The sequence below is a fragment of the Macaca thibetana genome, chromosome 9, assembly GCF_024542745.1.
Source record: "Macaca thibetana thibetana isolate TM-01 chromosome 9, ASM2454274v1, whole genome shotgun sequence".
In the NCBI taxonomy this organism is placed as follows: Eukaryota; Metazoa; Chordata; class Mammalia; order Primates; family Cercopithecidae; genus Macaca; species Macaca thibetana.
In genome coordinates, this window is record NC_065586.1 from 100334031 (window position 1) to 100357924 (window position 23894).

The 23894-nt window shown below is 38.4% G+C and overlaps 2 protein-coding genes across 5 annotated transcripts in view; one reads left to right on the top strand and one right to left on the bottom strand.

The window, feature by feature from the left end:
- The window catches only part of GSTO1 (glutathione S-transferase omega 1), a 584823-nt gene that overhangs the window by 495838 nt on the left and 65091 nt on the right, over positions 1-23894 (top strand). The window lies entirely within an intron of this gene.
- The window catches only part of CFAP43 (cilia and flagella associated protein 43), a 107919-nt gene that overhangs the window by 53258 nt on the left and 30767 nt on the right, over positions 1-23894 (bottom strand). For 3 of the 4 annotated variants that reach the window (XM_050804892.1, XM_050804894.1, XM_050804893.1), the window contains exons 6-16: positions 23111-23270; positions 21416-21483; positions 19126-19257; positions 14619-14735; positions 13541-13621; positions 10535-10683; positions 8888-8991; positions 5242-5382; positions 4295-4467; positions 2993-3142; positions 2040-2170 (exon numbers count right to left, since the gene is read on the bottom strand). In XM_050804892.1, coding sequence (XP_050660849.1) covers positions 2040-2170; positions 2993-3142; positions 4295-4467; positions 5242-5382; positions 8888-8991; positions 10535-10683; positions 13541-13621; positions 14619-14735; positions 19126-19257; positions 21416-21483; positions 23111-23270 — 1406 coding nt within the window. Of the gene's footprint in view, positions 1-2023; positions 2171-2992; positions 3143-4294; positions 4468-5241; positions 5383-8887; positions 8992-10534; positions 10684-13540; positions 13622-14618; positions 14736-19125; positions 19258-21415; positions 21484-23110; positions 23271-23894 lie in introns of all 4 variants that reach the window. The other variant, XM_050804895.1, reaches the window with a different exon arrangement.

Sequence of the window (23894 nt, forward strand, 5' to 3'; positions counted from 1 at the left end):
GGAAACTTCTTCTTCAGTGCCTACTTCTTTTTTAGAATTTCTTTTTTAAAAATTTTTATTTTTTTAAAGAGAAAGGGTCTTGTTCTGTCACCTAGGCTGGAGTACGGTGATGTAATCACAGCTTACTGCAACCACGAACTCCTGGGCTCAAATGATCCTCCCACCTCAGCCTCCAGAGTAGCTGGGACCACAGGGGTACACCACCATGCATGGCTAAAGGACTCTGCTTCTTACAGGAGAACCTTTCAGGGCTCCAGGCTATGACAAGCTTCTTGACCTTTCTAGGGTGCCCTCTCCTCACACTATCCTCATACCCTTACTTAACATGCCCTCTGTACCTGCCCTGGCCATTGCACAGAAGAGCCAGTGCACTGGCTGAGCTCTCAGAATACACCAGGCAGTGTGCGGCTTCACATACATAATCACATGTGGCCCTCATCACCCCACACTGCATTGAGAGTGGTATTATTACCTCCACTAAATTCACCAGGGCACTGCAAACTTTGGACGCATCAGCATAACTGGGAGGGTTTAAAAACAGATTCCTGGGCCCCACCTGCAGACATTCTGACTCAGAAAGTCCAGATGGGATCCAAGAATATGCATTTCTAACAAGCTCACAGATGCTACAGATCCCCTACCTTGGGTAACATTGATATAGATGATTTAGAGCGGTTGTCATATGCCAGTGTCACCAAGTCATTAGTCCTAGACCATGGTTTCAAACCCAGCTTTGTTTTGAGTCAGAAGTTTGGGTGATTACCAATGGATCAAAATGTCCTTCTTTTTGAGCTGCATAAATAAGGCTCCAGCACTTGTTTGTTGTTGCCTGAGATAGTATTTGTTTGCTGGTTATAAAGAATATGTTAGGACTTATATAGTGAGATAAAAGTTAATATTCTATTCAGAATCCCATGTATAAAATGGGCATGATGATGCAATCCTCAAATGAGTCTTTGTGATAAATGGCTAGCAAAATTGTTATGATACAAAATCTCCACAACATTTAACATTTTCACAATGTTGCAGAGAAGGCCCATATTTCATTACTGCTTTCATCACAGGAGGTATCATGAAATATTATTTTTTCCAAAATGAAGTGCATGATTGAAACCACCTTTGCAAAGATCACGGCAGTGAAAGAAGTCTAGCATGGCTGACTCCATCTTGTTTCTAGTCTCACAGGCTGGATGTTCTTGTTCATTCCTCCTAACCATGGGAGGAATTTAGTTTATAGTTTAACTTGGAAGCAAGGATGGTAATAGTTCCTCCCTAAAACTGATCCCCTCCTTGTTTGGGGACTGAAACTGTCTTTGATATAATCTAAGCAAAATCAAATTAGGAAAGTATATGTATACATATACATGTGTAGGGGATAAACAGGAGTTTTTAAAGTTATCTGAGGGTCAGAATTGTCCACATTTCTTATGTTATGAGAGATAGGACTGATCACTCTCAGATATATATTAACCCTGTCTTTTTCTTTTTATTTTTATTTTTTGTATTTCGGTGCTCTGGTATCTGGGGCCTTGCTGACTTCTGGAGGCTAGCCAGTCTCTAAAGATAGTAAACAATTTGCTCTGGAGCACGCTTTTCAAATGCAAACCGATCAATCCAGAGACCATATCCCCAACCACTTCCTCTAGTGGGCTTTCACAATCAGGGCCACCATTTCCCCACCCTAATCACCCCAGGGCCAAGTATGAGACGACTACAGCCAGCCCCTATGCCTCAGAACCCACTGATACTATTCAAACTGGCCAATCCTAAACCTGCCCAATCCTCCCTGTGAAAACCAGACGAGAAGATCTCATCCACGTTTTCCTCCCTCTCTCAGCCTCCTGACCCACCCCAGGTCTGCCCCATGTGGTTCCCGAGCATGCAGTGTACTCTTCTCTTGGGATCTGTGAGTATAACAAACTTTCTTTGCACTGGCAGTTGTCTCCCAGCATGTTGGCCTTGCTGTACTTAAATAAAAATAAAATCTCTATTTTAAAACACTATACTACATGGGGTTACTTACTGAATACTGTACATACTTCCACTTTAGGTAGACAAGGGTGCCATCATCTCTCCCATTCACCAGAATGTTTTGTCCATCCATTGAAATTCTCATTGACTGAATCCCATGACCCTGGTGAGAATGACTCCGACACCGAGCAAACGTTTCCTAAATAGTTAAGAAATAAAGCAGAAAAATTACAAACGCAATTCTACCACATGGCTTTTCTAATGGGGTTATATGCCCCTTTTTTGTGGAGAAATCATTTTCTATTTGCTAACAGCATTTTAATTGGTATGGAAGTAGCCAATTGGCAATACATAGCATTTAAAATCCCCAGTCCAAACCACATTCACCAATACTAATTTGTTCTTCCACTACCTTTGTGTAGTATGGAAGGACTGGGATTATTATCACCAATTTATAATAGGAAATCAGACACAGAGAAGTTAATGAATTGCAGAAGTCTATAAAGCTAGGGAAGGGGCCTTCAGCAAGCAGAGATGGTGAGTTCCGATGGCTTCAAGAGTCAGGCAGGTTCTATTTATGTGTGAAGTAGCTGAGTGTAATGAGCGAGGGTGACAAGCACTGTGAAGAATGGAAGATAACATGCTCTGAGGATGCTAACTAAGCCAGTTTGATTAGAACTCAAACAAAATGCCTCACCAATTTGGTATATAGGGCAACAATTTAAAAACTGAGATTTCTGAGTCATACTGGTTCTCAACCATGATGCCTTTTCTCATTTAGTTTTTTAAATAGGCAGTACGTTCAAATGGTTCAAAATTCAAAAATTATGAAGGAGTATTCTGTGAAATCTTCTTGTTCCCATGACCTAATACTTCTAATGGCAAGCAAGGTAATTAGTACCTTCAATATCTTTTCAGAGCTTTTATGCATATATAAGCAAATTTTTATATACATATAAAATGTTTCTCTATATGAGATTAATATATACACCCATAATATTTTTTTAAGAAAACAGCTTACCAAAGTATAAACGTCTCGGATACACAGAATTCCACATTTAGCTATTGTTATGAGCCACAATCCATGTGAAGACAGATAGAGCATTCCAGGTCCATACTGTCTGCTTTGTACTTTTTTGTATGGTTTAAGAATGTAGATACCCATATGTTCCTGCCAATCAAAGAAAATAACCACATTATAGAAAAGATCAGGTAAGCAGCACCTTTGGGTTTGCAGATGTACATGCCTGTTGTACATTGTCATTGTAAATAAACTGATATGCGATAAAGTGGGCACCTGCGTTTGCATCATGTTTCCCATTTTTGCAAATAAAAGTTTGTTTCTGCCAACTAAGTCAAGTCTTCTTTATTTGTTTACTTGCCATTAAAAATCCTAGCCTACACTGATAATCTTTACTTTTACTAATCATTTCATATATCTTCATGCTTAAGTCAATATTCCCCATATGTTTCATGCATTCCCACCTCCAAGCCTCTGCACATGTCCTTCCTTTTGTCTAGAATGCCCTTCTCTGCTCCATCCCCACCAGTCCTGCCCTGCCTCCCTATATGAGTGCTGCCCACCAAAATTGTATGCAATATCTCTCCATGTTTAAATCTGACTTATTTTTCAAAGTCCAGATCAAATATTGCTTCCTTCATGAAACTTTTCTTGAATCTCTCTTGTCACTAATCATTTCTTCCTTCTCTGAATTTCTATGTCTAATCCCGGCTACTCTGGCAAAGAAGAGCTTTGACTGAAGAATTTAGAGGAAGGAAGGTAGACCTTATCAAAGTGGGTAGACAGACATCAAGGGAAACTGACAGGTCAACGGGCAGAAAGCAGGAGGGTACTGGGCCATTATGTGCAGCAGGAGGTGACACAATGCATGAGATGTCTGAAGATAGTGTAATGAAAAAATGCCAGAAACGCAGTTTAATTATTTTTTGCAATTTTGGTTATGGCTTAGATACAAAGTTCCACTGCAAATCAAATCATCTACCTTGTAGCCCTTGGCTTATGTAGAATAGATTTCCTAATGCTAGGTTGTTTTTTAAGGCATTAAACTAATATTGTATCATCTGCATGTTTATCTGACAAAGATGATGTATGTGGCACAAGTATCAGGTTGCTCAAATATATTGTATGATGGATTAACAAATAACACTATATACCTAGCTCAAGGGAATTATATTAATATAATGAAGGCATTTGTTAACTGAACTATTCTGTTAACGTGGTCAAGAGGATCACATCTAATCAGTACAATGTGTCAATCTTGATTGCTAAGACAAATGAGAGCACACTTAAGTGTTGACATACTTCTTTAGGAAGAAGGTAGCTACAGATGTATGGCACTTGACTACAGAAGCCATATATTTGTTTACTTTGAAAGTCCAAGACTGCAGAGGACAGAGTGTGCTCCAACTCATACAGGTACTTATGAATGATTTCATCTTTCAGCCTTCCTCTTTCATCAGCAAAAATTGTGGAAACTATTAGATTTGGAAAAAGAAGAGAAATCACTTGCACCATATATTAGTTTTGGTTTTTTAAAATTATGAACAATTATGAAAAGCAGAATAAAATTTAAATGCTCAATTAATATTGCGGAAGCTAGTAGGTGATAAAAATGATTTAAAAACACTTGTCTCCCTAGAAATACTTTGAGTATTAAATGACTGATAGTGGGTAAAATATTTCTGTAATGCCTTGATGAAATTTTAATTAATTAACTTAGAGACATATTAAAAGAAACCCATGGTGGTACAGAGACTCTTATAAAAACATAAAAGTACTTTGAGGTTGTCAGCTCTCTTCTGCTCTATAATTATATATTTGCAAAACTGCCAACCAGATATATTTGTCATTAAAACAAGGAAAGAGTATCTATTTTCTCATACCTTTTTATCCAGAAAACTTTATAATTTTGTCAGTGAAGGGAACTACACTGTAATCTATCTGAATTTAACCATGTCTATTCAAAGCTACAAAACAAGAGACATCACAAAAACAACAAATCAATTTGATGTGTCCGTTCATCCTCTCTCTTTTCCTATGGTAATAAAGCAGACTCATAAGTCAGGAAGCCCAAAGGAAAAGTCCACACTTCAAACTGTTTAGCATGTTGGTTTTACTCTGTAAAGGCAGACAAAAGGTAGCCATTTTACCTCTTCACATGCCAAGAGAAAAATAAAACAAACCCAAAAAACAATAACAATGATGTATCTGGGCTGAGGAGCAGAATTGGTTGCTTGTGTTTTCTTTACCTTGTGGCAGTAATGTAGGCAGTGTGAACATCTCCAACCTGCTTCTCCCTGCTTCCGGAAGCGAGGAAAGCACCATCACTTCCACTATGTCTGTTTCTGAAAGAGACACTGTGGATATCTGTAAAATGTCTTTGGCCACTTCTGAAAGCAAACAGAAATCAACACCACAAGCGGTCATTGATAAGTTTAAAGAATCTTTTACCTTTCCAATTAAGATATCACCTGTGGACTTGCCTTCACTAAATCTTTAGAATCAAATTATTTGCTGGATATTTAAAGTGACCTTTAAACATAAGTTACAGGGACATTTTTGATGAATGGATGAGGGATTCTCCTGATTAGATGTCTAGACCAGCAGATTCAAACCAGCCCAGTCTGTCTGGGTTTCTTTCCCAGTCAGGGTGGCCCGAGAGTGTATCATCTCCAGCCCCTATCCCTCCAAACCAGCACCTGCATGCGCTGGTCCCCAGAAGTCCACTCCAGCCAGGTTACCTGCTCCTAAGATTGGTTAAACTCAGGCATCGGCCTTCTTTGCATCTGTGCCCAAGGACTGTGGGTGTGGTGGAAACATGTGACTTTATGAGCTTGCTCCACTAGAAAGCCAGCTGATCTAACCTCTGCAAGGTGTGCCAGGCCTGGAGCCCATCTTGGATTTGTTCCAGATTCACTCTTCCACTCTTCATGGGACTGTGCTGCAGGTGCCCACTTTCTCAGGCCCTTCCCCAGGCGGTCAGCCGATGACCTTCTGTCTTCCTTAACAAGGAAGACCAAGGACATCTACATAAACTCAACCTCAACTTTCTTATCCTGAGACTCACATTTTCCCCCTGTCTGTTTCCATTTTCTCCCTTCATTTCCCGACATTGTTGTAGGAACAAAATGTAATCCCTTCCTGTCTGTGATTTTGAGCCCATTCCTCCAATCTCCTATTAGACTGTACATTATCAATCACCTCTTAGCTTCTTGTGTCACTTATGGTTCCTTTTATTCAGCCCTCATGACTCCCCTGTCTTCAAATAGGAACCTTACTCCAACTCTGCTGCCCCACAATAGTTACCATCTGATTCTCTTTTCTCTACCGCAAACTTCCTAAAATAGGTTTAGCACTTTCTGACTTTATTTTCTTACCTCTATTCCCTCCCTAACCTTCTTCATTCCAAAGAAGTAGCTCTCTCAGGGATCACCTGCTGACTGGCAAATATACGAGAGCCTGTCCCAGCCCTCACCCTACCCATACTTCAGTGTCAGCCTGTATTTTCATCCACCTTCCTTCTTTAGGCTGTTTCTGGAGAGGATGACTCCCAGTTCTCTTATTACTCTGGCCCAGCCTCAGTTTTCTTCACTGCCTCATCTTCCTCTGTCCACAGCTTCCATATAAAATGTGGACCAGGGTTCTATTCCCAGTTTCTTCCATCCCACCCTCTGGCCAAACAGATACATTAAAAAATGGGGCCAGGAACAGTGGCTTATGTCTATAATCCCAACACCTTGGGAGGCTGAGGTGGGAGGATCGCTTGACTCCAGGAGATCAAGACCAGCGTAAGCAACACAGGGAGACATTTTCTCTACTAAAAAAGAAAAAAAGAAAAAAAAAGTAAACAAAAACAAAACAGAAAACAAGCCAGGCTTTGGGGCACAAGCCTGTAGTCCCAGCTACTCAGGAGGCTGAAGCAGCAGGATTGCCTGAGCCTAGGAGTTCAAGGCTATAGTGAGCTATGATTGCACCACTGAACTCCAGCCTGGGTGACAGAGTAAGACTCTAGAAAATAAAATAAAATAAATGAAACGGAATATTTAGGCAGGATATACATCCACTCTGAGGTCAGCCACAGGCCCTACCACACTCAGTGCCATCTAATTTGCATATTTAGTTACCTCTTTTGCCCCGTTAAGCATCTAGGTTTACTTCTACTCTTTTGAGCTATGTCATCAGCTTCCATGATTTCAAGATCAGAATTCTATCATTAAGCTTTGAACTACATATCCTGATTTCCAAACTTATGCTAAATATGCCCAAATGAAGAGTTTGTTGGCTTCAAACCTATGGAACTCATCAGCTCAACCTATTCCTCAACCTCTAAAACTTTGTTCTTCAACTAATGACATCGCAAACTTCCAGTACTCAGGCTAGAAATTCTGGGGTCATCGCTGATCCCTTCCTTTCGCGTCGAATACCAAGTCCTACCCATTCCATCACTCATGGTTGTGCCCTCTTTTCTCTTTCCATAACTGCAGCATGAGTTTGTGTATTGTGGATAAGAGCACACGCCCTGAAACTGGACTTTCTTAATTTGGCTCTGCCACTAACTAGATGTGTGGCCTTGAACAAGTACTTAGCCTTGCTGTGCCTCAATTGCCTCATCTGAAGGGATAACAGTAGTATCAATTTCATGAAAGTTGTCTAAGAATTCAATGGGTGGAGACATGCAGAGGGCTTAGAATACTGGCTACCACATAGTCAGGCATTCCTCAATAAGTGTTGGCTGTTGTTATGATTATGACTATTATCATCTCTTGCCTTGGCTAATATTATAGCTTCCAATCTCATCTTTTTAATTTCTTTCTTTTGCCTTTCTACTCCATCCTTTACACTGGTATCAGAGTCAGTCTCTAAAAACCAAGTCAAATCATGCCAGCTCCATCTTGAAACCATTGACGATGGCTCATTAACCACAGAACAATTCCAGACTCTTTGGAATGATATTCAGTGTCCTTCCTCTTTCAGACTTCATTGCCATAGTCATCTTCTAGTGAACTCTTCCATTTACCTGTTATACCAGACTTTTTTTTTTTTCCATTCCAAGTACCTTTGTTTGGGTTATGTTTTGAGCAGGAATACTAATATGTCCTATCCCACACCTATGAAAATCCTTTAAACCCACTACTCTAAGCCCTTGGAAAACTCTCCTCCAATCCTCCACATCCCCTGACCAGTGCCCACCTTCACCTCCACTCCTCTCCTCACACCTGGCAGAATGAATTGCTGCTGTATCTGAGTCTACGCACCATTCTGCATTTTCCTCCTCTACTAAATTGTCTCCTTAATATTTTCATCCCCCTACAAGGCCTAGGTTTGGCATTTTGCACCTAGTAGGCACTCACTAATTTTTATAAGTCAATGATAAACAAATTAAAAAAATTAGGGGTGAGACTTGGCAAAGTGTGAGGAGCAAAAAAAAAAAAAAAAAAAAAATTTAAGGAGAATTAAAAAAAAATTGTGTGTGTGGGGGAAACACATATACAATTGGCATGTAAAGCCAGAGAGAAAACAAAGAGAAAATTCTTTATTAGAGATAAAATATTAAAAAATATTTTTGAGAGAAATCAACCCAACTTCTCTGTATGTTCTCTTAATATTAGAAATGTTTAGCCATTTCATTAATTTATTCAATAATTGATTCAAGAAAATTTGTTTAGCATCAACTATGTACCAAGCAGATAACTCTAATATTTCAAATACATCAAAACATAATGTGAGAATTCTCCTAAGTAACTTTAGTTATTTAAAAGTTACTCTTTCAGAAAATATGCCATAAATAATTGTTTCAATATAACTCCATTTTCATAACCTTAAATTCTTTGAAATAAAGAATTTTAAATGTTTTAAATTAATATATTTTAAATTAATCAGCATTCTATGTTGTACCTGTGAATCCAATAATCCGAAATGACCTTGAGGAGCTGGCACAGATAATAAAGACTCTTCCTTCTGATGTTCCAACTAACAGAAATATTCCTCGCTGATCATAACTAGAAAAGAAGAAATCTGATGATCAAATCCCAATTGTTTCACCAGCTAGATGGTGAACAAGTTTATTGAACGGCCACAGAGATATGTTCAAAGCCAGTCATTTTTACGGTTTGCGATTTTTAATATTCTCTGACCTTATAAAAGTGGAGTGATTACATGTAGATATAATCATTGTACTTTAGGCCAATGCTATTTCCAAATTGCAACTTTAATAAATACAGTCAAGAAGATTCAGTAAAGATGGGCAGTTGGTTCATCATAAGTGAATGAAACATGTTGGTAGAGCTTTCTTGATGTTTCAAGTGCAAATAAGCAATTCTCAAATTAGCGGTGGGTGTGACATTTCATTACCCTGTGACTGGTACCTGGCAGTGGGAGGAAGAATGTAGTGAAACATGTCTACAACTTTATCAAATTAGAAAAAGTGGGAAGACGCAAATTAGAATAAGATGATCTGAGAAAGGAAAGGCACAAAAAATGACGGTGCAGAAGGGCAGGGGGTAAGGAGGTTATCCCTCCTTCCTCACTGAGCTAGGGTGGTGGAGCTGGGCAGTCCACAGTGGCAGGACCAGCTCCCAAGTGTGCTAGCTGTGTAATGTGTAATCTTGGACAATGCTTCTCTTCACCTCTCTCACCCTGAATTCCCTAATTTGTCTAATAGGGATAAGAATAACATCTCTCTGACTGGTGTTTTGAGGATCACATTCTACAAGCTACAGTGATCTCAAGCTGTAAAGCAGAATACAAATGTCTGTTCTTATTAATACCTAATAATATAATAAATTAAAAACAGTAATAATGATAGCAACTACAAGTCCAAATCTAATGTCTCTATATTGTCATCTTAAAAGTATTGTTTTGAAAGTTTTGAAATACTCTAAATGTTCATTAATATACTGTTTTTAAAAAATGATAGTATATTCATATAATGGAATACTATGTGGCTATAAAAATAATAAGGCTGGTCTTTATGTGTGGATATAAAACATTTTCCAAGATATACCATTAAGTGAAAAAAGAAATGAGGCATTGTACATAGTTTTCTCATTTTAAGAGCAAAGGCAGTGACTCTGGAGCCCAACGACCTGGGTTCAAATCCCAACATTTGCCATTCACTAGCTGTGTACTATTGAGCAAGTTATTTAAAATCTTCGTGCCTCATCTTCCTCACCTGTCAAATAGAGAAAATAAGAGTGTTTACCTCATGGAGTTAATACAGCAGAAGTGCCTGGCACACTATACATACTTGATGGCCATCGATACAAATAAAAAGAAGTGCTTATTATGTTTTGCTTGTTCATGGATAAAACATCTCAGGAGACATGAGAAGTTGGTACCAGGCTGCCTGCAAGGACAGACCTGGGTATGGGGGGTACTTTACTTCACAGCCCTCTGTACCTTTTGAGTGTTGACCTGAGTGAATATATTAACATTCAAAACAAATGAAACATGTAAAACTTAAAATTAAAAGAAGGGATGGCTTCACTAGAATTTTCAACAGACGGTGACACAGAGCCGCTCCTGGAAGCAGAAGGGACTTACGTGACATGCTGCACGGACGATTCCGAGAGAAAGGCTTTGTCCACGACCTGAGGGGATTCCTTATCATATACGCTGATGAAGTAGACAGAACCACCCTCCGTGCCCACGGCTGCAGAGAGGGAGGATGGACAGCAAGCCAGAACCGTCGCCTGTTTAAAATAAACCCCAGATGCGTATCTCCATTGTGCCTGCTCTCCTGCATGTAAGAATGCTATTATACAATGTATTTGAAAAGCCTACAGGATGAGAAGAGTGGCAAGTGTTGTGTGGTGGGTTCTTTCAAATTATAGCCTCAATGTTCCTGAGCTGATCAACTGCATAAGACGGCACAGGAATCTGTACATCTTATTCTTTTATCCTAAAATTAGAGTAATAAAAATTATAGAGAGATTTCTTGAAATTTAAATCATGGCTTCGTTTTTATGTCTAAATGATGATGAAATGATTATGCCAACAATCTATCTACGTGATTGTGAAACACTTAGACCAGTAATAGTGAAAAATAAAACAAAAAAAGGTAAAAGAAATTCTTAGCATCTTGTAAACATTTTAAAATATTTATTTATTAGCGATGGAGTCTTGCTCTGTCTTGAACTACTGGAGTGATCCTCCTGTGTCAGCCTGCCTAGTCGCTGGGATTACAAGATCAAACCACCACACCTGGCTTTTAAAACATTTTTATAGATCCTGAGATGCTGGTATGACTAAGGAAGACTTAAGAAAATAACTATATCACTGGAAGATGTATTCAGTCACCAAAGAAATACATGACAGATTCCCACTTATCTCACAGTGATTTATACAGAATATGATGTCTAAGAGAATAAATTGACTTTCATAATACTATAGAAATTAGTATTCTTTCTCTATAAATACTTTGTAGATTGTTTTGAATAAAATCTTGGAACTTAGGGCTGAAAAAGAACGTAAGAGATCATTTTGCAAAATAGAAAACGCAGGCCAAGGAAGTCCAGCAGCTTACCCAAGGATCCCATATGTGGCGACAAACTTCAGAAGAAGCACCCAGGTGTCCTGCCTCATTAGAATGCACACAGTCTCCCAACTGAGTGGGCTTTTTGTAAAATTGAAAACCTTTATGGGAAGTGTGGGGGTGTATGTGTGTGTGTGTTCCCAAAATAAAAATAATCAGCTGAAATTCTCCTTCATTCCAGGGCAATGGTGTGCTAGTCTGAAAATGTACAGTAAGGTCCAGAGGAGTCTTATGTACCCTTGCAGGTACCATCAGGAGACGCTGCTAGTGTCCAGGTATCTTGACACTGTGGTGTTGGACTGGGATCCCCCAGGACCACTGCCTGAAGGAAGGCAACACAGTCCCGGACACAGGCAGAGAGACCTGGCATCAGCATTACTGTATCTGTATCAATTCTCTGTAGGGTAATGGTACCTGTATCGTTGCCCAAGAGGAACAAGGTATATCCTGATTATATGGGCCCCTGGGTGGTTGTTAAATGTCTGTATGCCTCTAATGTGTGAAAGGACATGTCATTAAATGCACTTGTAAGATCTCTCCTAGTTTACTATTTCTAATAGAAATGAATACATATAACCTTTTGTCACAGAGATTATGGAGTCTTTTCATATTTCAAGTTTTCTCAGTAAGAAATTTTATCTTTACTTTTGTGGGAGAGTTTTATTTATCACACTGAATTATCTATCTTTTGCATCTTATGTAAAATATGATGCTTAGTCTTCTATAATTGAGATTTTAGTTTTATAAATGGGAAGGATTGAAACTCCCTACCTAATACCAAGATCCATTTCTCAACTAGAACTGTGTAATGCAGCAAATAATACTACTTTTTTTTAAAAGACAGCATTACCATTGTTTCTTGGTCCTTTTGAAATGTTATTTTATGCAAAATGCACTGTGAACATGGCAGAAATAATGGTATCACATTGTGGTAGGTGTTGCAGGCAGTGTGGTTTGCAATTCAGCATCCATATGTCCTCCTTCTGGAAAATCTCTTGAATATTCACTGAGAAACTATCCTTCCCCTATTTTCAGGGACAAGTGGAATGAATCTAACTCCCATTTCCAGGGCTGAGTTGGTGCATTAATTAGGCACTTAATTGCATTTCTCATCCCCTGTGCATATGATTAGTTCACAGATGTTATTAAGACATTAGAAGACATTTACTGAACCTTCTGGAAAGAAGAAGCATCTTTGTTCTTCCTCCCCCTACAGTAGGAATTTTTCTTCCCTATCTGACAGTATGATGTGAGGTTGGCACCTGTGGTATCTGGGTGTACCTCAGTGAGGCCTAAGATGAAACTAAAGGCATAGTGTGGAGACAGAAAGACAAGGTCCTTAGTATATCATTTAAACTGATGGACTGAGGCACATATGAGGCCAGACAAGTTCTGTACTTTATAGTTGATTGTGCCAATAACACTCACTTTTTAATTTTTGGCTTAAGCTGGTTAGAGTGGCAACTTTCTTTCATTTCTAATTGATTCCCATTAAATGGGACCATTTAACCAGTTATGGCCAAAGGGATATTTCATTTCTGAGAAAAAGCACTTACTTGCTGATTCAGGAGCACCCCCTCTCCCTCCAAAAGACCTTTCAGCACTCTCTTCCTCTCCTGCACACAGCACAGAGGAAGTATTCTTTGATGGAGCCCCCATCAGCCTGGCTCCCTGAGAGACTGTGCAAGAGGGACCCCTGCCAATCCACAGCGAACTTACGACATGAGTAAGATATAAACTACTGGGGTTTCAAAAACAACTGCCGCCATAGAAAACCTACTGCTTTCTATAACCAATATGGTTCTATCTTGTTTTCTATAACCAATGCTATGGTTCCACTCTTGGGGCTGTGGCATATACTTTACACACAGGGATTACTCTAAACCTAGAAGGCAAAAATGCAGTGAGGCTTCTGTAACAAGTATTTCTACAGACTATTGATGTGTGAATATGAAAAGGTAGATTGGATTAGAATTCAATATATTTTTAAAACTCCATTTATCAAGTATACTTACTGGGGTATTCAGATAAATCTTGCTTACACAAGAACAATCCTCCAGCCACCAAACACAAATTTCCCCTGAATGTGTAAGTGTCTGTAACAAAAAGAAAAACAAAAACTCTACATGGAAAATAAGACTTTCCTATGGAAGCATGTTCTGCCTCCCTTTCCAGTGTGTCGATGATTTAGTATAAAATTTCATTTTATTTACGTGGATTATAAATACTTATTTTATCATTTCAATGCCAATGCTTCATTTCTGAACAAATATTAACTATTATCTTTAATGCAATTTAAGAAATACATAATAACTAATTAGTATTAGAAAAGTAAAACAAAGATTTTTCATGTAACATATTAAAGATAAAAGTTGCTTATAAAAATCAGTAAAACTATTGCCTAATGAACAAATGTAGAAATAGGAAGCTATACATTGTTCTTTTTTAAATTACTAGAATTTATTTTTTAGAGCAGTTTTAGGATTACAGAAAAACTGAGCAGAAAGCACAGAGAGTTCTCCTGCCCCTTCCCCTCCACACACCTACTACCCTACTATTAACATCTTGCATTAGTGTGGTACATTTGTTACAACTGATGAGCCAATACTGACATATTATTATTGACTCCTTAGACTGAATTAATGTATTGCACATGGCAACTATTTCATTTTCAACCTCAAGTGGTGCTGGTGCATTACACAGAAAAAAGATACTAAATAAATACTAACAGTTTACTGAGTGCTGACGACTCATTAGCAATGAACGTGTTTTAAAATGTGTTAAAGCCTGGCTTGCAGAGCTTGGGTGGTGAAAACCAAAAGATGGCTCCTAAGATCTAAATTGTGTTGGCTGTTTTCAGAAGATGATATTATGAAGTCACAATATGAGGGTATCATTCTAACTCGGGGGTAGATTTGAGGATGGAAGTGTCTAGCATCTCCACCACAGCCTTCAAGGACAGCCTCTGCCTCCTATTCACATTGCTTTGCCCATGAACTTTCAAAGTTACCCAATAACATATAAATAGGGATTTAAATCTCACAACATCATCATATCTTTAGTCCTACTGTGACACAGTAAAATATTCTTTACCATGAAGTGTTGGGTTCCAGGTGTGATAAAGTCAACTGCCTGAAATTTCCCATCACAAGCATCTAGGACTTTATTTAAGGTTGGCTCCTCACCAAAAGTGTAGATATAAACAGATCCCTGATAAATATACAAAAGGAAAGAAACATATTGTAATTGTTGTGTATATAGTTCAACAAATATTTATTAAATGCCTACTGTAACCAAGGCACTGTGTGGAAACAGATGATGGGAAATCACAGATCAACTCAGTAAGACCTTGACCCTGAAGGCCTTAAAATCTAGACACTTGATTTTTTTGTTTGTTTATTGATTGATTGGTTGATTCATTCATTCATTCACTTATTTATCATTTTATTTTAATTAATTAATTTTTCGATACAAAGTCTTGCTATTGTTGCCCAGGTTGGAGTGCAATGGCACAATCTCAGCTCACTGCAACTCCCACCTCCCAGGTTTAAGCGATTCTCCTGCCTCAGCCTCCTGAGTAGCTGGGATTACAGGCATGCACCACCATGCCCGGCTAATTTTGTATGCTTACTAGAGACAGGGTTTCAACATGTTGGTTAGGCTGGTTTCAAACTCCTGACCTCAGGTGATCCGCACGCCTCGGCCTCCCAAAGTGCTGGGATGATAGGCGCAAGCCACCATGCCTGGCCTCATCATTTTAAATAACCATAAGACTTTCTTCTTCAATTTCAGACATTCGTGTTTGTTTTGGTTTGTTTTGTTGTTATTGTTTTTGTTTTGTGACTGAGTCTCCCTCTGTTGCCCAGGCTGGAGTGCAATGGCAGGATCTTGGCTCACTGCAACCAACCTCTGCCTCCTGGGTTCAAGAGATTCTCTTGCCTCAGCCTCCTGAGTAGCTGGGATTCCAGGTACCTGCCACCACACTTGGCTAATTTTTGTATTTTTACTAAAGACAGGGTTTCACCATGTTGGCCAGGCCGGTCTCAAACTCCTGACCTCAAGTAATCCACCCTCCTTGACCTCCCAAAGTGCTGGGGATTATAGGCATGAGCCACCACACCTGGTCTCCCAGACATTCATTTTTTTAATTTACAAAACATAATAAAACATTTTTTCCTGTTTCAAAAATAATATCTATTTATGTAGAAAATTTGGAAAATGTGGAAAACCCAAAAAGTTGTTAAGATGTACTAAATCCTACCACATGCTAAATATAATGGAAAGAACATTAAACATTTAAACAAGCCTTTGTAGAAATAGTTGAGGTATGGCTGAAGCTGTCACTTCATGCTTATTATTTTCAGCTCTCAAACTCACCTCTAAAAAAAAATCTATTCTGTAATGAATGCATCTCTACCAAGTAGCTGGTAATATAATATGGTCATTTAACCAGCAATAAGAAGTCTGCTTTCAGCTAATCACAAGTTCTTCATGTTTACTTGAGTTAAACATAAATATTTCTGGTCTCATTTATCTAAAAAAATATGACTTTATAGGAGTTCAAAATTTGGTAGGTATTTACAAATTTTATCTTTCTGTCATTTCTTCAATAAATATTAAGTGGATACACAATGCCAGTCACTGCTTTAGATGCTGGGGTTATAGCAGAGGATAAAACAAAATCCCCTGCCCTCACGGAGCTTACCTTCTGCTGGCAGATTCAGATGATAAATAATATAACCAAATAAAACATACTGCAAGTTAGACAGTGATAATTGTAAGAAGAAAAAGAAAATATAACAGAGGAGAACATTATATAGCAAAATAAGAGGGTGAAATTTTAAAGTGTGTGTTTAAGAAAGACTTCAGTGAGAAGGTGTGGCAGGCCAGATCTCACTAACAGCTGAACAGGCAGGCCTCCATGACAACTGTTTCAGCAATGGCTGAGTGATTAAGTTAAATATTAAAAGCTAATAGAGCCAGTGCCCTTATACAAATGCTTGAATGTAACAAAACCTCACCAAGAGTTTTGCCTAGGCCTTTCCTGGGCCTTGAAGCATGACAAGATAACGAAGATTCCTTGTACATATTTTAAGTATTTATATATTCCTGATAAATTTAATATTTTGTTATTCTGAAATAAGCCCATTTATCTTTAGTAATGATTTTTACCTCAAAGCCTATTTTGTCTAATATTATTTCCACTGGTTTTCTTTGGGTTAATGTTTACATATCTTTTTCTGTCTTTTCATATCTGGGTTTAAACATAGGTTTTAATTTATGCTTTTTGTTTATCTCAGTTGTTTTGCATTTCATTTTCTTTCTCTTTTTTACCTTATTTTGGGTTAAACTTTTTTATTTAACATTTTACTTTCTCTAGTTTGGAAATTTCGTCTACTGTTCCTATTGTTTTAGTGGCTACCTTTGAAGTTGTAACATGTATACCTAATTTATCAACATCAAAGTTACTTAAAAGCTTTATTCTCCTCCTGGGTCATATGGGATCCTTGGAACACTTTGTTCTATATATCCTGCTCCCCCGCTCCCCCCAACTTATAGTATTGTCATTTGGGATTTTAGTTCAATATTATTTTTAAACCTACTTCCACATTTTTTTTTCCTGCTGTTGTATGCAGTTTTCATTTACTGTACATCTTCTACAATGTGTCATTCTCTACCCATTACTACTGCTCTTTGTTTTTGTTGCATCACACACCTTACATCTGGGATAATTTTCCTCTGCCGGAAGTAAATTCTTCAGAATTTTCTCCAGTGATAGTCAGCTGCTGACACACTCTTAACTTCGGAGTGTCTAAAATGTCTTTTTTTTACCCACACACTGAAAAGATGTTTTCATTGGGTATAGAATTCTAGGTGGTAATTACTTTTTTTCATTACATCAGGGGTCATCAACCTTTTTCTATAAATAGACTGATAGTAAATATGTTAGGCTTTACAAACCATGTAGTCTCTGCCACAACTATTTAATGCTGCCATTGTGGTGTGAAAGAAGCCATAAACAATACATAAGTGGGTGTGGCTATGTTCCAATAAAATCTAATTTGAAAAACATGCAGCAGGCTAGTTTTGCCCCATGGAGCTACAGTTTGCTGACCCCTGCAACACATTGAAGGTATTATTCCACTATTTCTTTCTTACATTATTGCCACAGAGAAGTCAGCTATTAGTCTAATTGAAATTCCTTAGAAGTAATCTGTCTTTTCTCTCACTGCTTTGAAAATTTTCTCTTTGGTTTTCAACAGTTTCACTTTGGTAAGTCTAAGTGTGGATATCATTTTATGTATTCTGTTTGGGATTCACTGGATCCCTTAAATCTGTAAATTCATGTCTTTAACCAATTCTGGAAAATCCCCAGTCAGTATCTCTTTAATTATTGCCTCTGTCCCACTTTCTCCTCTCTGGACTCTAATCAAACATATGTTAGATCTTTTCACTGTATTGTTCTTATATCTTATGTTCCCTTCTGTATTTTCTACCCTTTTGCTTTTCTAGGTGACATTCTGAATAACTTCTTCTGATCTATCTTCGAATTCATTTATTCTCTCTTTGGTTATGTCCAACATTTTGTCAGACATGTTCATTTAATTTTTACTTTGCTAGTATATTTTTCTTCTTTAGAAGTTCTATTTGGGTCTTTCCTCCTTCTTTTATGGTATCTTTTTCCTAGTTTCCTGTTCTCCATAGATATTTTCAGTTAGTCATTTATTTATTAAAACATAAGTTAGCACAGTTTTTTTTTAAAAAAAAAACTTCTGTTAATTATCAGAAACAAAAGTCTGTCCATATTTAAATTTAATTTTCTTTTAGGCAGAAAATCATTGAATTTTATTTGTAATTCATGTAAAATTATTGTATAACAATATAAATATCTGCTAATTTTGATGCCTGATCATTCCATTAATTAGGAATCTTCCTAGCAGTATAATTGAAGTAATAGTTTGTTTTAATCTTGCAATAATTCATTTTTCTTCTTCTCTTATAGAACCCACATTGTCTTTGGAGAACAACCTATGCCCCAATCTCAGTTCTCATTTAAGTCAGTTGACTCTACCCAGCATCCAAGGCTATGCATTTGACTTAGGCCTGGCCAGTCAGAGCTTAGGATTCCTATGGTACAAGTGACACACCCAGGGGAAGACACGTGATTCAGTTAGTCCACTGAGTCTATATTCCAAGACTTTTTTTCTAGCTGGTATCTTTCCACCAGGGACATCAAGCAGGCAGAAATATAAGCTAGAGCTGCATATAACTCTTAACACCACAAGGGGAGAGTCAGCATGGAAATGGAGGCAGCAGAGAGGAAACAGAGCCAAGAGATGGAAATAAACAAGGCTTGGTGGCATCATGGCAGCTCTTGTATTCAGATTCACTCCTTGCCCTTTCAGTTACATGCACAAAAATAAACCAATAGCTCTTTGTAATTTAAGCCTTTTAAACTGGGTAGTTTTTCATTTACAACCTAGAGTCTTGACTAGTGGAGTACCACTGTGTAGCACACTCTGCTCCTCATTCCTGTCATGTAATGACGATAATAATATCATCTGAAAATCACATATCAAGAAATTACCATCCAACATACCTTGTCTGTTTGAATCAGCAACATTGTATAATTGGGAGAAAATGTCATATGTTCTACAGGTCTTTCAATCTCAAGAAAATCCTTGATCATGTAACTTCCATCTTTAATAATAAAAGAATACACAAAGCCATCCTAGAGATGAGTGAGATAAATGTAGAAAATCAGTCTTAGTCAATGCATAGTATACTTGACTCATCAGACAAGTTAAGGCTTATTGATTACTTCTACTGTTTATTTGGAGTCATCATCTATGTTTGCATAGATGCACTGTCCTCTCATCTTTATTTAGACGACTTTTAACTATGTTCCCTGGTCAAGCTTCAGTTTGATCTCTTTTGTGATACATTTTTCAATTACCTAAAACTTTACTGATATCTCCTTTTTTTGAGTTTCTCTAGTATCCCTCTTTTTACTACATTCTTCACTACACAGGCGGTAGGAAAAATGAAGTAGAGTTTGTGTGGCTTGTATATAGCAGTTTCTTTGCTTGAAAGGACACTGGCCTTCCTGTATGCTCTTTCATCATTATTATGTGCATTTCTTATCTCCCTAAATGACCCAAGGGTAGGGAGTGTGCCTTTTATTCCCTTTGGATCCTCTTTTTCTCTTCCTCACACAGTAGTAGAACATAGCAAGGATCCAATATAAATGGGCTAGTTGATTGGTTGGTTTTGAATAGATTTAGGTTAACTTTATTATTCTCAAGAGAAATTTGAATTATTTTTACAATAGTGAAAACACTTGGAGGAAATTTATTTATCATTTTCTAGATTAGACATCTCATAACTAAGAGCGGGGACTTCAGGTGGCTGGGTTCAAATGCCTGGGCCCTGGAAGGGAAAGCAGGCAAGGTGCTTTTTTTGAGCTCATCTTTATTCTCCATCACTCACCAGAGCAAATGCTATAATCATTCCCTTAAAGGGAGTTAAATAAACATCAAGGGTGGTCTTGAAGAGGACAAGAGTCATAAAAGCCCACAAATGCAGACTAAATGGAGGAGGAGGGGATAGTCCACTGCAAGGTTGGGGGAGCTAAGTGTAGGTGTATGTGCTCCAGATGGCTTCCTGAGGGTAGAATGTCTCTCACCCTGATGTCACTGCCTAGCTACCCTCAAAGTCCTGCAGATGTCATCTGTGTCAGTGAAACGGACTATGCTAACATCTGGGATAGTTACAACTAGACCTGGATTTTGGTATAGGTCAGTTCCACACCTTAGCATTGTTTACATTGATTATAATGGCATGGAAAAGCATGGTCTTGGCCGGGCACGGTGGCTCAAGCCTGTAATCCCAGCACTTTGGGAGGCCAAAGGGGGCGGATCACGAGGTCAGGAGATCTAGACCATCCTGACTAACACGGTGAAACCCCGTCTCTACTAAAAATACAAAAATTAGCTGGGCATGGTGGCAGGCGCCTGTAGTCCCAGCTACTCTGAAGGCTGAGGCAGGAGAATGGCACGAACCCAGGAGGCGGAGCTTGCAGTAAGCAGAGATTGTGCCACTGCACTCCAGCCAGAGAGACAGTGTGAGACTCCGTCTCAAAAAAAAAAAAAAATAGAAAAGAAAAGAAACAGAAAAAGAAAAACATGGTCTGACACCTTTTATTACTTACTGAGACTGAGTTCTAATAAATGACAGCAAAGACTTTGGAGTTTAACACACCTATGTTCAAGCCCTAACTCTTCCAATTACTTGCTGGTGAACTCTGTAAGATTAGATTCCTTGTCTGTTAAAGGAGGATGTCAATAGATTCTATTTGATAAGGTTGTTGTAAGGACCTATAAGATAATACAAGTAAAGTACTTAGCTTGGTGCCTGGCACAAAGTAAGCACCAAGGAAATGGAGGCTATTAATACTGATTTAAATATCAACAATAACATTATGATACATGTAAGCTAAATGGGCATTCACCAGAGTCCAAGCTGCAGCTTAGACAAAGGGTTCCAAATTCGTGTCTGATAACCTAATACATTAAGTGTAGAAACAAACATGGAATTGGGTTACAGATATTAGGTAGTTTTTCATTGCAGAAGGGCAATGGATTTTTAAATTCTATTTGTGTTTGTTTGCAGTAATATATGGTAGTTCATTATATTGTTCCCTCTATTTTGTATAGATTTGAAGTTATTCAAAATAAATCTTTTTTAATAGTACCCAAAGAGGAAACCATTTTAATTAATAATGTGACAGATCTGACATCCTAAAATATGGCTCATAATAGTAAATGGCAACACATTGGAATTGTGAATTTTCTTTAAACCAATTAATTTTGAGAAAAAAAATACATTACAATTCCAGAAGCCAGCACGCCCTCCTTCTGATACACCAAGGTTACTGGACTGATAAAATTTCTTCTGCCTTTTGGAAAAGAAAAACAAGGTAAAGCAGGTGACACATAATTAAAAGTACAATGTAACAATGAATAATAAAAGCTGCTTTTACTGATGTAAATCATATAAGTTGTTTTTGAATTCTCTATCATCAGATCTATGTAACTAACATAGATGCTAGATTAGAGGAGCAAGGCTGGAGGGTACAGTAGGAGTAAAGGGAAGAGAGAAAGGGAGTAGGAAGGGAAGTCAAACCTCATGGCCTCAGTTTTACAGGGAAAGGAGAAAAGGAAAAAAGGCAGATGAGGGACACTGCAATGGGGAAAACTTGCTGGAGGGGGTGGTATTGGAGCTGGGAACTGGCAGATTCAGAGAAAATAAGTGCCAAGGGAATGGGCTAGAGGCATGTCTGTGAAATGGTGAGAATAAACGACTGGCTCAGAAAACTCATACTAGGGCATAGTTGGAAATAATACCAATGGAGTAGGTAGGATCACATTAGGGAGAGCGTGAAATCAAGGCAGAGCAGTTCTTGAGCTGGGTGTTAAAAGCAGCCTTCAAAAAGGCAATTTGACAGAGATAAGCTGCCTGGTTTGGGTCAGATGTATATTAAGGTCAGTGAAGTCCATCCTAAGGTTGTTACAGAAATCAAGGTGTGAAATAGTAAGAGCAATGGAAATAGAGAATGCTTTGGACAGGTTTGAGGAGCTTGCCCTGGCAAGGCCCCCTCCTCCCAGGGTCTACATCTACTGCTCAATGAGTAGACAGTGGCTCCTGTGACCCAGGCCCAACCATGGCCACAGCTGATGGGGTCAGGAATAGACACTATATCTAAGGCAGAATAGATCAGGTTCTCTTTCAAATTCTAGCTGAGCAATATGGCAGGGTGTGGTGGCTCCTGTCTGTAATCCCAGCACTTTGGGAGGCCAAGGTAGGCAGATCACTTGAGGTCAGGAGTTCAAGATCAGCCTGGCCAACATGACAAAACCCCACCTCTACTAAAAATACAAAAATTAGCCGGGCGTGGTAGTGTGTGCCTATAATTCTAGGTACTTGGGAGGCTGAAGCATGAGATGGCTTGAACCTGGGAGGCAGAGGTTGCAGTGAGCCAAGATTGTACCACTGCACCCTAGCCTGGGTGACAGAATGAGACTCTGTCTAAAAAAACACACAAAAAAACAACACTTCTAACTGAGCAATAGAAAGGTAATTTTCAAGATGGCTTTTGGGCTTAAGAGATGATCAGCCTGGAGAAAAGGGTTGGGATAGGGGGCAGGAAAGTGTAGGATTAGCAGACTAAGCAGAATGGGCATATGTATAGAAACAGATACAGCACAGTAGCCAAGAACTTGGACTCTGAGGTCTTATTGCCTGGGTTCAGGTGTCAGCTCCACAGTTTATGTGGACTGGGCCGTGTTTCCTAACATATCTCTTCTGTATCATGGAGATTAATGTGTCTCCCCTTACAATGTTGTTCCGAGGATTACATGAAATATGCATATAAAGTGATGGTAGAATGCCAAGAGCATAGTAACAGCCAGAGGATTAAGAAGAAGGAGGAATCAAAGATGTCTCCAGGCAAGAGAAATATAGGGAAAACCAACAAAACCAACACCCATGGCTATACGGGAATATGAAGCAGGACAGTTTCTCACCCAGTGGTGATTCCTCTTCTATCTTATTAAGCACAGTCACTTTCAAGGTGTCTCCATTAATCATTAAAAGATGACCCTCTTCACAGCCAATGTACAAGTCACTTGTTGGAGTCCAGCAATGCATAGTCGGGTGAAGCAAAGGATATAGATCATCTTTAGGCTTCAGGGAGAGAATAAAACCTTGTGTTAAGAAAACATCATGGCTAAGAGCCTAAGAAATGCCCACCAGAACAACTGACAGAAAGGAACCATCCCTAACCCCACAGACACAGAAAACATAGGAACATTGAGCATTCATCATAATAATTTTTTTTAAAGGACAGATTGACTTTAATTTATTATTTGTATATTTCATGCCCTCATAGCCTTAGATAGTTAGAAAATAAATAGTTGGGTAACAATCTGGTCACCCAGTGGATCAAGAAAAAGGAAAATCACCTTTCCCACTCCAAAACATTAAACTGCAGCTGAATAATGACACTTCTGTGGTGTCTGATTGAGATTTGACTCACAAGGAAAAGAGTTATTCACTGTTATCACCATTATTGAAAAGTTTCCTGAGTTTTTCTTATGACATCTAACCTTAGAATATAAATCACAAAAAGACAGACTTATCTGGAATGAAAATAGGATCAAAATATTAAACAAAACAACAACAAAAAAACACCATGTCTCTCATTTGCACAATACCAATGAATCTGTGCGTATAAAACAAAATGTGAAGATTAAAATTTGAAATTTTCTGGCCTTGGTATGTTAAACTAGTATTGTATGTGGCTTTTTT